General features: G+C 43.0%; 2 protein-coding genes and 3 non-coding genes across 8 annotated transcripts; 1 reads left to right on the top strand and 4 right to left on the bottom strand.

Moving 5' to 3' along the window:
- Positions 1-709: 709 nt before the first annotated feature.
- Positions 710-900, bottom strand: LOC120830147 (U2 spliceosomal RNA). Its single transcript, XR_005713857.1, has one exon. It is a non-coding gene; the product is annotated as a U2 spliceosomal RNA (small nuclear RNA).
- Positions 901-4,361: 3,461 nt separating this feature from the next.
- On the bottom strand, positions 4,362-13,593 carry LOC120828940 (uncharacterized). Its single transcript, XM_078090278.1, has 4 exons — positions 13,557-13,593; positions 10,705-10,775; positions 5,363-5,562; positions 4,362-5,278 (listed from the first exon to the last, which is right to left on the bottom strand). The coding sequence occupies exons 1-4, from the start codon at positions 13,591-13,593 to the stop codon at positions 5,116-5,118; spliced, it is 471 nt and encodes a 156-aa protein (XP_077946404.1). The 3' UTR covers positions 4,362-5,115.
- On the bottom strand, positions 8,162-8,325 carry LOC120813822 (U1 spliceosomal RNA). Its single transcript, XR_005711053.2, has one exon. It is a non-coding gene; the product is annotated as a U1 spliceosomal RNA (small nuclear RNA).
- On the bottom strand, positions 9,440-9,630 carry LOC120813823 (U2 spliceosomal RNA). Its single transcript, XR_005711054.1, has one exon. It is a non-coding gene; the product is annotated as a U2 spliceosomal RNA (small nuclear RNA).
- aamdc (adipogenesis associated, Mth938 domain containing) lies at positions 12,884-15,163 on the top strand. 4 transcript variants are annotated; one of them, XM_078087645.1, is made up of 4 exons: positions 12,884-13,124; positions 13,831-14,009; positions 14,089-14,184; positions 14,666-15,163. In XM_078087645.1, the coding sequence occupies exons 2-4, from the start codon at positions 13,878-13,880 to the stop codon at positions 14,804-14,806; spliced, it is 369 nt and encodes a 122-aa protein (XP_077943771.1). In that variant the 5' UTR covers positions 12,884-13,124; positions 13,831-13,877; the 3' UTR covers positions 14,807-15,163. The 4 variants fall into 4 exon arrangements, with proteins under 4 accessions (XP_077943771.1, XP_077943760.1, XP_077943768.1 ...); XM_078087634.1 differs by having other exon boundaries at positions 12,884-13,120; positions 14,639-15,163; XM_078087642.1 differs by having other exon boundaries at positions 12,895-13,120.
- The last annotated feature ends 94 nt before the right edge of the window (positions 15,164-15,257 follow it).

Here is a 15,257-nt window from a genome sequence, read left to right on the forward strand (position 1 = left end):
GTGTACTGCTTGTGCTGTACTGACACACTGACACCTATTGGTCTGGAGTAGTAATCGCACTACATGTTTCTCATAGATACACAATCATCTCAAGTTCTTAATTGAATTGTGACACCCACCAATGTGTTTACACACGTGTGTCAATGTCTGAAGTGAACAGTATATTGTATAGAAATGTTCTAACCAGGGAACTGAAATCCCTTGTTTTATCGAATGTACATCCCACCCTGTAGCCAGCAGGGGTCAGAGTGGCGCGCTGTTTTGCTTTAGACTGGCTTTACGGCAGTGAAAGAATTTGCGACCACAACGTCACGAGTGACGTTTCCTCATTCTGCTGAGCGAGGCGCAATGACAGACGTGTAAGAGCTGTGTGTCATTTGTGTGTCCGGTCTACAGAATCACATCATCTACTTGGTACCAATCCTGGTACCTGTAACAATTACCTCCATGATGACTGATTGTTGTGTGTTACATTAGATACAGATCAGACAAATTGAAGAAATGACAACGGATTGAAGATGAATCTTTTTGATGATAGCACTTACCGTGCTATCACGGTAATAACAATCTCCCTCATCTATTCTCTGCAGTCTCAACTTTAATAAAACCACTGACATTCTGTCCTGATGCCTTTAAGTTTACCAATGCATCAACTATCAATCACACCAACGCACGCTGTTACTGGTGAAGTTGTTTTAGACACGTTTGGGGGGGGTGCACCGTTCCTGGAGGTACTGCAATACCAGGTCGATGCGTGGAGTGGACGGAGCAAGCCCCTATTCCATCTCCCTATTCCAAAAATCAATTTAATATATGGTCCCCGGGTAGGGGACGTATCAGATATTAAACTGATAAGAACAGATACTACACTTGATCTTAGCCAAAAGGCCGAGAAGCGATAGCGACATCATGTCGGAGATGAGGAAGTCATTCCCCTCACTGACACTCTCACGGATGGTTTGCAGACTGAACTACAAATTTATTAACCCCAAATAAAACAATAAGAGTGTAAAATTGCGACAATGTACCACCGGTACGATTTTGTTTGCGACATTCACGCTAAACGTGTGTTTGCAAATGCGTCTCCTTGTTCACTTCCGGACACGTGGTGCGCGTTAGTCCAATGCGAGGTAACGTTACAACGCCGATAAATATCACGTCTAACTAGCAGACACAATTAAATATCAATTATCTTTATACGAGTATCGGTATATGCTTTCCTAGACGGTTTCAGCTTCAAGTCACTTTAGACCAAAGCTCATTAAATCACTAGTTAAAACCAACGAGCCATTGATGAATACGAGTGTTGCCACGACCCAGTTTCCATTACGCAGAGTTAAAAACAAAAGACAGTTTAGTTTGATATGCTAATTAGCAGCTAGCATTAGTTTAGCTAACAGTTAGCAAGCTTAATCAAAGAACAGGTGCTGCAGTGAAATAGACCCTTAAATAGACGAAAACAAGTCGGCTTCATTAGAATTGTTAACTTAATAGTGTACACGCTATTATTCCTACAAGAATGGTCTCTTTCTTGAGGCAAAGGGAACTTACTGAAAGTAGTCTTGGTGAACGCTGGTGGGCGACGTGTTCCAGTGGGAGACAGCAGCGGTGTGTTCGGTGCGCTTAAGGAATCCTACATATTATTAGACTTACATAGAAGTGGTTATGAAGGTGGTTATAAATGAATGCACACACAAGATTCAGAACAGACAAAAATTATTAGACAAGAGAGCTCAGGGTATTTTTGAGAACCACAAGTTGGAGCTCAAAGCATAAGACTGTGTTTGATTCCATCTCTCTCTAAATGAGCCGCTCTTTGACCCTTGCATGAAGCAAAACAATGATTATTTCTCTGATTCACTGCTTCCACCTGTCATGTATCTGTCCTTATCCAAAAAGCAGCAACAACTAACTTTCAAATATATATATATCTATTTGTCATTTTGAACCTCTGTACTGGTTTTTAGGCTGCTTTGTAAATACTTTGCATTTTTTGGTTGAATTTGGTATCTTTTTGTTCATTTCTTGCTAGTTTTGTTCATATTACTCAAATATTTTTCTTTGGGGTCACTGTTTCTGCTTCTCTTTGGTGTTGCTGCTTCTCTCTGAGGTCATTTTGTGGTGGCCGGCTGCTCGCTGAGAGATGATTTGCTGGAGTTTGAACGTCCTCCTCCTTCAGCTTGATGCTGCTTCGTGCTGCTCCATAAAACAAGACTAAATGTAAAGTTAGTTCATGATCACACAAAACAAAAGGAGCAAAGGAACTCAGTTACGCTGGGTGTCTCTTTTCTCTTTTCAGTAGGAACATGGACCCGCCCCCTCCTCCTCATGCAAATGACATGTTAATGAGTATCTTCACAACCGTGGGTTTGCCATAAATAGTTTTTTCTAACTTTATTGAGAATCTGGCACAACACAGCGACCTGCAAGTAGCACAGTGTCTTAAATAAAGCAATGTGTGTCTAAATGTGAGGCTTTAGAAATGAACACAAAGGGATTCTGTATTTGTTCAAAGTCTGAAGAGGGCCAAACCGTCCGACCACTAGCCGTCACTGGAAAATGGGTTATCGTTTTATTTGTTGAGGTTATCTAGCATGTGCGGCCGATGCATATGTCCCTATATTGTTTTAGCGTTGCCCTGCGTCTCTGATTATCAACATGTTCCCATCATATCCTATCCCATCATCCCTTCCTATGATGTGAACGGCAGGTTAGCTAAATCTGAAGGCTTTCAGCCAAACGGCTTAACAAAAAATAATAAATGACAACTAAAGCAATATGATAAAAGGTTAAAGATATTTTTCACATGGTTGTATTGAACTTTACATGTATTCTTTTGTAGACAGCGGTTTTCTTTGGCCATTTTTTTCTACTAATTTTTTAATCCTCAAACATGTAAATGATCTTGAAATGTCCATTGAAGGTTTTGTCGATGGATCATGACTGTCCTTGTGGTCCAAAAATACTATTGAAACAGTATACCGTTGACCATTATTCTATTTCCGGACGCCCTTTTTAAACATTACAGGTTATTTAGCTGATGCTTTTATCCAAAGCTACTAAAGCCTAGTTTATGCTTGTGCGTTTTCAGAGAGACGCAAGGACACACAGACGCAAGAGTCCCTTGCGTGTCTTTTCACACCTCCTTGCGTGCGTCGAAAGCTATGCAAGTGACCTTCAAGTCTCCTGCAGCGCACAAGGCTGCGATTGGTCTGCTAACTACATCCTTTACGGAGTCTCACATTTCCGGATTCATAGCACAATACCGCCATTATTAAAACGAAGAATGTTTACGAGAGAACGGATCAGATTGAAGAGCTTTTGTCGGAAGTAATGCGTAAACATGACCGCTAATACAAGCCGTCATTGGCGGCCTATAAGGACGTGCGGATGGCCTCTGATTCATGGAGGGAGATCTCCACAAACGCCGGTTTGCCGGTCGAGAGGTGCACAAAGTTGTGGAGGAAAATACGGGACAAATGTGTCCGCGATGAAAAGCAGCAGTGGCGATGCACGGGGCAATAAAGTCTATGATAAATAAATAAACAAACCAACAACTTCCACATACAAAGACGTGACTCTCTAGGTCGTCTTCAACAAAACACTTTACTCCACCTGTTGTTCTGGAGGTGAATCGCTCTGCAACACACGCAAGCCTTTTAGAATCATGAATTGAAACGAGTGCATTGACGCAACGGTGCGTAAATACGCAGACGAGAAGCATCCGCCAGCCTTAACATTTTTAACCCATGGCTTTTACATTTTGCCAAGGAAGCAATTAGGGGTTAGGTGTCTTGCTCAGGGACACTTCGACGTGGAACATGGGGCAGCCAGGACTCAAGCCACCAACCATGTGGTTCCCAGCGCACCCTCTCTACTACGCGCCACGACGACCCCTAAACAAAATCGTATTGTTGAATGTCAAACATAATACCAATTATTGTTTAAAATTATCTCCAAGATCATCAACCAAAAACCAATTCAAACAACAGATACATAATATTCTACCCTTGCTCCATGGATGGGGGAGGAAAGAGAATGTCAATGTGTCCGGAAGAAAGGTGGATGAAGACCGCATTGTCACTGTTGGATCAAAGAAGGTATGAACTTATAAGATTGATGGTAGTTATTGTTGTCGTTAATATCTACTAAACCCAATTCTCTTTTTTTTTTTTTTTTTAAACTCATAGCCACAAAAGAAAGACCTACAGGACCAATGCATTGCACTTGGGGTCAGTGATGAGGGATCAATCACTTACTTAATTAACAAGTTGGAAGAGCTTCTGAACTTCAGAGGTTTATCCAAAACTATTTCTGAAGCTACAGATAAAAAAAAATTAAAAAAGTCTCACCTCCAGTTATCTTGAATACGCTTATGTTTTTATTTAATTAACAGGTGGTATATTGCATTTCTCCTGCAGTCATGGAGTAGTTTACTACGTAAACTTCCTGTTGTGGGCAGTCTGCCAGTGACCACGTTGATGGACTGCTTAGCTTCAAAGCATTTCCCACATGCTTCATATCAGAGGTTTCTGTAGCCAGACACACGAACAATTGAAGCAAACAACCGTTTTTCCAACCGAATGAAGGACGCTTGTGTCCCCAAACAAAGGAGAACTTGGCACTTGCTTCAGAGAAAAAATTGGAGCTGAAAATGCCGCGGGTGAACAACCTAAGCGGTCATTCCCTCGTTGGACCATCGCCAGAAGATGCCAATCCGTGGATATTGGCCCATCCTGTAACAAAAACTACAGAAGGACATGCTCTCTATGACCGGTTTCATCCAAAAAAAACAAAAGCGAAAAAAAAAACCTAGTAATTCAATATGTTAAGATGTGATGTTATATAACATTTATATCTGTAAATATTCGAGTGCATTATATTATGTTACATTTAAGGGGGACTCTTCCCCGCTGTCGGCTGAACTGCTTCCATCTTGAATACATTAAATCCTCGTCGGCCCGCACTGCACGATGGGATATGCTGGGCTGCAAAGGGCGAATCAGATGTGTCCTCCAAATCGGGTCCTGGAGGGCTGCGTCCCTCTGGATCGCAGCAGCATCAACCAGATGTTCTCTTTGTGCTGCAGTACAGGCCGATGCTCCAGTAAGTTCTTTACAGCTGGTTGAACTGCTGCGGCTGCTTCTCGTGCTCCTCCACTTTGTTCCAGACTTCAAGGACCTCGTTCATCTGCTCAGCGGAAAGAGTCAGCTGGTCTGATTTATAGCACAGCAGAACTTTTCCAGCCTTTCGAAGCAGGTTTTGGAGTGTTGACAAGCTATCATATAAACTTATAATAATGAGAACATTGTCCAGCAATCAATGCCTCATATTTTATTCTACCAGATTTACATATACTCACAGATGCTGGAGGGTGAACACTGGGGTTTCATTGCTGGTGAGGTTAATGTGGGGCAGGATGGCACGAGCCTCCCCGTCGCTCTGGTACGCCTCGTCGGCCCCTGGATCTGGATCGGGCTGCCCATGCTGAACCTCCTCCTCTGGACAAGGTCCATCCTTGACGGTGTCCTTCAGAGAGAAGGGTCCGTACCCGTGCTCTGCCTGAACAGGTATTCCAACCACAGCAGCTGGTCAGAGGGACATTGGCAGGGCCCCGGACATCCTCGTCCAGTCTCTCCAAACCGAAGCCGGTGTTACGTCCCTACTGTTTTTGTTTTTTTCAAACCTACTGGTTTGCCTACGCGTGCATGTTTGTGCTCACCTAACAGCGGCAGATGTTGTCTGCCTCGGTCACCTGAGTCGTCACAATCGCAAACATATTGCTGATAACTTTCAGAATGAATCACATATCCATTGCGGCGATTACAATTGTATAAGTGAGCACTACTCCACTGCTACGTGTGAAGAACTATCCTGCTAATTTCAACCGGAATCAGCAATACGTTCTTAAAAGACAAAGTGATAAGCAAGGCCACCCATACGACTGTATGGTATCATTTCCTAACGATTTTTAAAATTTGATTTCAAATGTAATATAAATCCCTAGATGGGGAACTTTATTACCAGTGCCGCAGAAAAAAAAGAAAAAAAAGTTGAGCAGCGTCATCATCTTGCCAAAGTTATAGTTACTGAACTAGAAGCGAACATCTTTGTGAGGTTTCATGCCAGCGATATTCGGGCTCATTGTGGTATTGAAAAAAAATTGCACTCGTGCCTAATCAGCTCATCTCAGTTGCACCTGCTGCCAACATGACGTCAATATAAGCAGGAAAATAAAAGGAGCGTCAAGCCAACACATATAACAATACAATATATCCTCAATATAAGAAAGTCCAATTAAACAATATACACACACTTCAGGCTCTTACACGTACAGTATTGTTGGTGTTAAGCTTTGGTTTGCATTTTCAGATCTAGGCCCCTTCTAAGGCCCTTTGAACTTGTGGGAATGGATCTAGTTAGCAAGCTGAAATGCACCAACAATGGTTATATGTACATATGTGTGATGGTGGAGTACTTTACAAAGTGGCTAGAAGTCTACCCGCTAAAAGCAAAGGGGAGCAGAAGTCACACTGTGCATGATTGATTTCTTTTACAAGTATGGCGCCCCAAAACGCATTCTGACCGACCGTGGCAAAGAATTAGTCAACAAAGTAAGTTTAATTCTGAGACAAATAACATTTGTGTATTTGTTTTTGTCACATCAACAATGGAAAAAGCACCATGTTTTTTCCCCTCTATGCATATTCTAGATAAACACAGGATTGTATGAAAATCTTGGCATTGCCAGAAGCCTGTGTGCTCCCTACCACCGTCAAACCAATGGCTTGGTGGAAAATCTAAATGTCACAATTCAAGGGTAAAAATAGGACTATTCTACTAAATATATTCAGATAAAACCGCTTGTGATATACTATCCATGGAGAATGACTGATTTCCTTTTTGTGATTTCAGAGCTGTGCAGAAAATTGAGCAGGACCACCCAAGTGACTGGGACAAATTCATACAGCCAACTGTATTTGGACTATGAACAAAAAAGCAGTTAACAACGAAATACTCCTTATTTTTTAATGTATAGTCGGGAGGCGCGTTACCCGTCTGAAATACCAGATAAGTGGAAGGTATGATGGCCTTTTACAGCACTACAAGCTGGTTATAATTTTATAGTTTATTGCAGGTGCAAGAAGGTCCTTTAACCCTTTAAAGTGGCAACAGTAGCACTTTTAACTGACAAATATCCAACCGCGTCGGCTGTACTGCCTTTAAAACACCTTCTGCTCGCTCAACTGTCCGAGATGAAGACAAAGATCATCAACGATCTGGAGAAGCGGTATAGCGAGGAAAGGATGCATTTATGCTGCAGAGTTATCTGGATGCACACTTTCATCGCCTCATTCATTTAAAGATGAAACAAGTGAATGTGGCAGGCAGTGAGGCGGCTGCCGGACAATGCCTTGATCAACGTTTCACAAATGAGGAAAACATCGAGGAATCATTCAAGGTTTGAGTGGTCGACGGCGTAGCACAGCATTCTTGAAACGTACTTCGTTCTGAACATTCTCAGCAATCTGTTTGCGAATGTGTGACAAATCAGGTGACACAAGCAGACAACATCTGCCGCTGTTAGGTGAACACAAATGTGTAGGCAAACCAGTAGTTTAAAAAAACAGTAGGGACGTAACACCGGCAGCAGGTGTTGAGGCCGTCCTGTCCTCTGAGGTCAAACACGGCGTCTGAGATCCCGTTGGTATTCCACCGAGCAACGGCGCTCATCAGGTGAACTTGAGGGGGCCGTGCTGCACAACGGCGACCTGAGAAAAGGAAAAACTTTAATGCCAATTTGTCTTGATGACGCCACACAAGAAAACAGCTGGAACATAAAGAGAACCACCATATTAACACGTTCATAAGTTATGTATCACGCATCACAATCATCAATTTATTCAATGCGTCACACACCAAAGCCATGGTGTATTTTCATTTATTGTACACTTGATGGCGAAGTAGATCAAAAGAAGCACCATGAAACTGTGACACAATTGGATGGAAAGCTTCCATGCGTCAAGTTTCATCTCACCGTTACTACAGCAGACTCATAAGGACATGATATGTTGCTTCCAGAGACTTGAAGCAGAGGAGCACAATAACTGCTTCTCCCATCCTGGATGGTCACTGATAGTTTATTCCTTTGACATGTTATCAGGGGAGAGCGCGAACGCAGTCCCCCACTACCAGAAATTATGCAATCGAGATTCCCACATTTGGGGAATTCGCAGAGGTCAGCTCAACCGGAGTGCAATGGCTAAGCCTCGCCCTGGGTGAACCACCTTCTTGATCATGGTATCTCCCTTGCCAGGTAAGTATGAGTTGTACACATCAGAGTCAGGGCAGTCTTTCACACACACACCAAGCTGACCGATGGTGCCGACCATCACGACAACCACAAACACAACACACACTAGAAGAGCTCCAACAACCTGCAGGAAGTTCATGTAGAGTAAAGTCGTATTTACCAGGGGGGACAAAGATAATATACGTTTTACTTGATAAACGATGCTATCATTTCCCATGATGCAATGCTGTATTTTCAAAAGAAAAGACAACCTAAAATCGCCAGCTGCATCTATTTATCTCCAACAAATGAGTGACAATTCAACAGAAGGTTCACATGAGACAAAGCAAAACTGCAATCAAAAGTGATTTGTTCCTCATCTGGAATTCAAAGGAAAGAATAAAATTACAAATGCATTTCAACCACTTCCTGTTTCTTTGTGTACTGCTTGTGCTCTACTCACACACTGACACCTATTGGTCTGGAGTAGTAATCGCACTACATGTTTCTCATAGATACACAATCATGTCCAGTTCTTAATTGAATTGTGACACCCACCAATGTGTTTACACACGTGTGTCAATGTCTGAAGTGAACAGTATATTGTATAGAAATGTTCTAACCAGGGAACTGAAATCCCTTGTTTTATCGAATGTACATCCCACCCTGTAGCCAGCAGGGGTCAGAGTGGCGCGCTGTTTTGCTTTAGACTGGCTTTACGGCAGTGAAAGAATTTGCGACCACAACGTCACGAGTGACGTTTCCTCATTCTGCTGAGCGAGGCGCAATGACAGACGTGTAAGAGCTGTGTGTCATTTGTGTGTCCGGTCTACAGAATCACATCATCTACTTGGTACCGATCCTGGTACCTGTAACAATTACCTCCATGATGACTGATTGTTGTGTGTTACATTAGATACAGATCAGACAAATTGAAGAAATGACAACGGATTGAAGATGAATCTTTTTGATGATAGCACTTACCGTGCTATCACGGTAATAACAATCTCCCTCATCTATTCTCTGCAGTCTCAACTTTAATAAAACCACTGACATTCTGTCCTGATGCCTTTAAGTTTACCAATGCATCAACTATCAATCACACCAACGCACACTGTTACTGGGGAAGTTGTTTTAGACACGTTTGGGGGGTGCACCGTTCCTGGAGGTACTGCAATACCAGGTCGATGCGTGGAGTGGACGGAGCAAGCCCCTATTCCATCTCCCTATTCCAAAAATCAATTTAATATATGGTCCCCGGGTAGGGGACGTATCAGATATTAAACTGATAAGAACAGATACTACACTTGATCTTAGCCAAAAGGCCGAGAAGCGATAGCGACATCACGTCGGAGATGAGGAAGTCATTCCCCTCACAGACACTCTCACGGATGGTTTGCGGACTGAACTACAAATTTATTAACCCCAAATAAAACAACAACAGTGTAAAATAGCGACAATGTACCACCGGTACAATTTTGTTTGCGACATTCACGTTAAACGCGTGTTTGCAAATGCGTCGCCTTGTTTACTTCCGGACACGTGGTACGCGTTGGTCCAATGCGAACTAACGTTTCAAGGTCGATACATTTCACGTTTAACTAGCAGGCGCATTTCAATATCAATTGTCTTTATAAGAGTATCGGTATATGCTTTCCTAGACGGCGTCTCACACCGACGATGAAAACCCTCCGTGCTCCGTGTACGGAACTCACCCAGAGGACAGAAACCGCGGCCACAACGGAGAGGAGACGTGTGGTTTACATTACACGTGCAGTCCACACTGAAGTTATAAGCCGCTGTAAAAGCAGAATAAGTGCGCAGTAATAATTACGAGTTCCGCTACCTCGACGGGAAAAAGCGCTGTAACAAAGGCGAACAACGTTAGCGGTGTCCACGATACCAGCACACATGTGCCTAATTATGTTTGAGGAAAGAGACATTATTAACCTTCATTATATTACCACTTAAGCACTGCATTGGCATGTTAGTTTAACTAATAATTAACTAGTACAGTGTGACGGTAACTAACGTGGAGCCGAGTCCTGACGTGTCGTTAACAGTCAGTTAGCCGCTTATCGCCATGTGGTCAGTTTTCAGCTTCTGAAAGTCACTTTAGACCAAAGCTCATTAATTCACTAGTTAAAACATTGATGAATACGAGTGTTGCCACGACCCAGTTTCCATTACGCAGAGTTAAAAACAAAAGACAGTATAGTTTGATATGCTAATTAGCAGCTAGCATTAGTTTAGCTAACAGTTAGCAAGCTTAATCAAAGAACAGGTGCTGCAGTGAAATAGATCCTTAAATAGACGAAAACAAGTTGGCTTCGTTAGAATTGTTAACTTAATAGTGTACACGTTATTATTCCTACAAGAATGGTCTCTTTCTTGAGTCAAAGGGAACTTACTGAAAGTAGTCTCGGTGAACGCTGGTGGGCGACGTGTTCCAGTGGGAGACAGCAGCGGTGTGTTCGGTGCGCTTGACCGTGTGCACAACGAGCTTTAGCTGTTAGCAGCTAGCTTTAGCCCAACTATCTACACACACCTTTATTTTAGCCAAGTGCACATTGACATATACAACGTGTTCCTGTTAGGGAATCCTACATATTATTAGACTCACATAGAAGTGGTTATGAAAAATAAATGAATGCACACAAAAGATTCAGAACAGACAAAAACTATTAGACAAGAGAGCTCAGGGTATTTTTTGAGAACCACAAGTTGGTGCTCAAAGCATAAGACTGTGCTTGATTCCATCTCTCTCTAAATGAGCCGCTCTTTGACCCTTGCATGAAGCAAAACAATGATTATTTCCCTGATTCACTGCTTCCACCTGTCAAAAAGTATCAGTCTTTATCCAAAAAGCAGCAACAACTAACCTTCACATATACCTCTGTATACAACCAGTAACCTCTGTACTGGTTTTTAGGCTGCTTTGTAAATACATTTTTTTGTTGAATATGATGCATCTTTTCAGACATACATATTACAAGTAATTTCTTTTGAGTTAATTTCATTTTGTTTAAAATGTGCTTCTAAATCCAATTAGCTGTATCCATTGATTCTGACTTCTGACTGAACACTTTGACGGCATTGTCAGTGAAATGGGAAGGGGCAAAGACCAGAAAGTACTTATTTAACACTATTGTTTGTCAGGTGTTACAGTTCTTGGTCTTTTGTCTGCCCGTTCGCTGCCCGCATCCAGTTCAAAACATTGGTGCTCACGTACCATGCTGTGAATGGATCGGGTCCAGTCTACATCCAGGACATGGTCAAATCCCGACCCGCACACTCCGCTCTGCATCTGCAAAACTGCTTGTCCCTCCCTCACTGAGAGCAAAACACTCGACTAGATCACGACTCTTTGCTGTCCTGGCTCCGAAATGGTGGAACGAGCTCTCTGAAGACACCAGGACTGCAGAGAGCCTTCACATCTTCCGCCACAAACTAAAGACACACCTCTTCAGACTCTACCTCCACTAAAGACTAACAAATTGTAGCACTTAAATTGTACACTTATCTATAGCAAATTGGCTTATTTGATGAAATTGCACTTTCTTGTTTCTTGTTCTCCTGAGTTTGTATCCCTATGGTTGAATGCACTTATTGTAAGTCGCTTTGGATAAAAACGTCAGCTAAATGAAATGAAATGTAATGTCTTCTTAGCAATAATTATTCATTAAGCTCTTTTGTCGTTTGGAGGAGAGTTAACATCTGCTAGCAAGCGAGCTGGCTAAGACTTACCTCACGTAACTTTTCAGCTAGTTCATTTTCAACATCTCAGTAAAAAAGTTTTAACTTTATTTGCGCTACTCCATACTCCATCTGGTGTCATTGTCCATTTATTTTTGGACTACCTCTTCCCACAAGTCTCCAGTCTCCTTGAGGCCAACATCCACAGGTGTATCTACGGCCAGAGAGAGGATTTGAGCATTACACCTTTCAGGAGATGCGGGAGCTGGACGGTCAGTACCTCACCCAAAAGGACAGAGCAGTTCAGTGCTGAGCAGAGGGAGCTCACACAGAAGGCCTACACTTCTGTGAGTAGGTGGCCGCACACCCCAGTGACCCACATCACAAGCGTGCAGATGATTCAAGGTTCAGGAAATACCTCAAGGACTAGGATGCATCCTTGTAGCCTCGAGCCTTCACGGTAGACCTGGGCTGGTCCTCCAACAACCGCATAGTCTGAACCGAGCGGGCTCTGAAATGGGACGATCTGGGCTACGAGGGCACTTTGTACGTTCCGAAAAACGTACAAAGTACAGATACGGAAGATCTTTTTTCATTTAATTTAAGATCCGCTTCTCCTCCGGAGCATAATATTTCAGGCTGAGGGAAGAACATTTTCCGGTCATTTTAAATTCAAATTAAATCAGTTAAGTAATATTGCATTCTCAAGGGAGAGGAAATCTATTGATTCTGTCAATAAAAACCACAACAGAAAACACATTTATTAACTTGTATGCAAGGACTTTATTTTTTTCATGCATAGGATACAAACTATTGAAACGAACATCGAGATATTACAGAATATGTCCAAGCTACAGAAGCTGAATGTCACGACATACACAGAAAAAAACATTTACGGCAAACCCATGGTCATGAAGATACTCATTTAACGTTACGTGCAATTTGCATGCTGCTAAATACCCAACTGAGATCGGCTTGTGCCGTTCTGAAAGAGGATCCGATCACTTTTCGCACTCGGCGTCACTCTGCTGGCGGTCAGAGGAGCTCGTGGATCGGTCCGGTACTTCAGCCCGGTGCTACGCTGCGCAAACTAAACTAGCCACCGACGGGAGCATTAGTGCGCCTGCAACTGTAGGTATTTTTAACCTGCTTATGTTTTTTGATTAGTCATCCCACTTTTACTCGGTTTGTTAACGGGTTGGTGAGTACGGAGCCAGGACGGAAATAGCTCCTAGCGCTATCGGCGGAACTGCCAGTGGATCATTTAGGCTTTTTACTCAGAAAAACATTTCACAGAAGAGTTGCGGAGAACAGGCTGCTCTCTGCGGGCCGAGATGAGGCCGACCGCCCGCTGCCGGAGAGCTCTGACGGTCCCGTTAACTAACGCTACGCCTCACATCGACACATACAGAATATACATCTACGACATACTGGAGCTCGTAGCTGAGGAGGCTCAATGTTGACAAACCAACCACAGAAATATAGATTAAACAACTAACACCTGTAAACGTCCTACAATTACATTCAGTGATTTAAATTAGTTAATTTGACTTAGTTGCTTTTTTACCTTTGCCATAGTTGCCTGTTGCTGAGGTGAAATGCATTCTGGGATATTTGGCTCTCACAAGAACGGACAAGTCTTCCCGGTCAAATGGGCGGGGCGAGTCACATCCGGGTATTCGAATACTCTGCGAATGATGATTTTTCACGAGTCAATACAAGAACGCATATTGAGAAAGGGCCTCCATCTCAATGCATACTTATCTGATTATATTGTTAATTTGTGCTTGTATGTTTTTATCTTCTTTTGCGTTAACTTTTATTTTATTTTCTCTTCACAGAGCAAACTCTTCTCCCCCTCGTCTTACAGCAGGCTGCCCCACATGACATGTCCTCCCCAGAGATCGCCTCCCTTTCCTGGGGCCACATGAAGGTGAAGGGATGCTCCTCCAGCTACAAGGACTGTAAGGTCTGGCCCGGAGGCAGCCGGGCCTGGGACTGGAGGGAGACAGGGACCGAGGTGTGTGGAACCCCAACCATGGATCCCAACAAAACACACACGCAGGACCAGTTGACACTATCATCATACCTTTTCCCAGCATGCCCCGGGAGTCCAGCCTGCCGACCTGGAGGAGGTGCTGAAGAAGGGAATCGATTTGCTGGTCATCGGCAGAGGCATGAATGAAGCCCTGCAGGTAAAATAGACCGACAGAAAGGGCCAACTCACTCAGCCAGGAATCAGCAGTTTATAATGAAATGATATTTGGATGAGACAGAAGAAGAAATAACTTCAGCGTTCCGTCAACTTTAAGGGTCAATGGTCCAGCAGTTAGTGGTCGTCGGGGCCAAATTGTCAGATCCATTGCTGATTTTAATAAGTTAAATGACTCAGCTCCAAGTGATGAATGCACATCTTTACTTCAGTAGAAGTACACAATGCAAGCTAAAAAGTACTCTTTATTTAAAATGTCTTTTACCATCATTTAGATTCAATTATTGGTTTTGCATCAATGTGCTCTCCCTTCAATGTTAAAACTGGATAAACTGGAGATTAGCTAAAACATTTTTTTAAGGCAAATCTTCCCTTTTGAGGTACTTTAATTTGTTTTGTTTGGTGTAGAAATACTCAAGAAAAGCGTCTCTGTGGAGACGCGCCGTGATTCTGTCTCCTCTCAGGTCCCTTCCTCCACGCTGGACTTTGTGACGCAGAAAGGCGTTGAAGTCAGGGTCCTGCAGACTGAGAAAGCTGTCGCCGAATACAACAAACTGGCCGGCCGAGGCGGCAAGGTGGGTGGGGTCTTCCACTCCACCTGTTGACGTCACCTTTTGCCCATAATCGGACGAAGGAAAGCCAGTGGAGCTCCCACAGTCCCGGCTTCAGATAGAGCTAGCTAGCTCATTTGGCTCCAAACTATTTCCCTAAATCACTGATTTAGGGTCCGAGGAAAACATCTGCATGTCCAATTAATTATGTTAAATCCAAACGCTCTTCTTTTGGATCAAATTGAAGATGCAATACAACTCCCTTTGTATTGACAGGCCATACTTTGAGGAATGTTAAAGCACAACGTCAGCTAAAAGTCATGTCATACGATGATGATGATGATGTCTGTTATAGTTCAGCACATGCATTTCTGCTCGTTTCAAAAACACAAAATAAAATTTGAAAATGAATCGTCTCTATCACGGGTTTGTCTTTATCAGAAACAAATAGTCAAGTACAAATATTCACCCTACAATTCGACTCAGCACAAGTAAAACACGTGCT

The sequence above is a fragment of the Gasterosteus aculeatus genome, chromosome 1, assembly GCF_964276395.1.
Source record: "Gasterosteus aculeatus chromosome 1, fGasAcu3.hap1.1, whole genome shotgun sequence".
Classification (NCBI taxonomy): Eukaryota; Metazoa; Chordata; class Actinopteri; order Perciformes; family Gasterosteidae; genus Gasterosteus; species Gasterosteus aculeatus.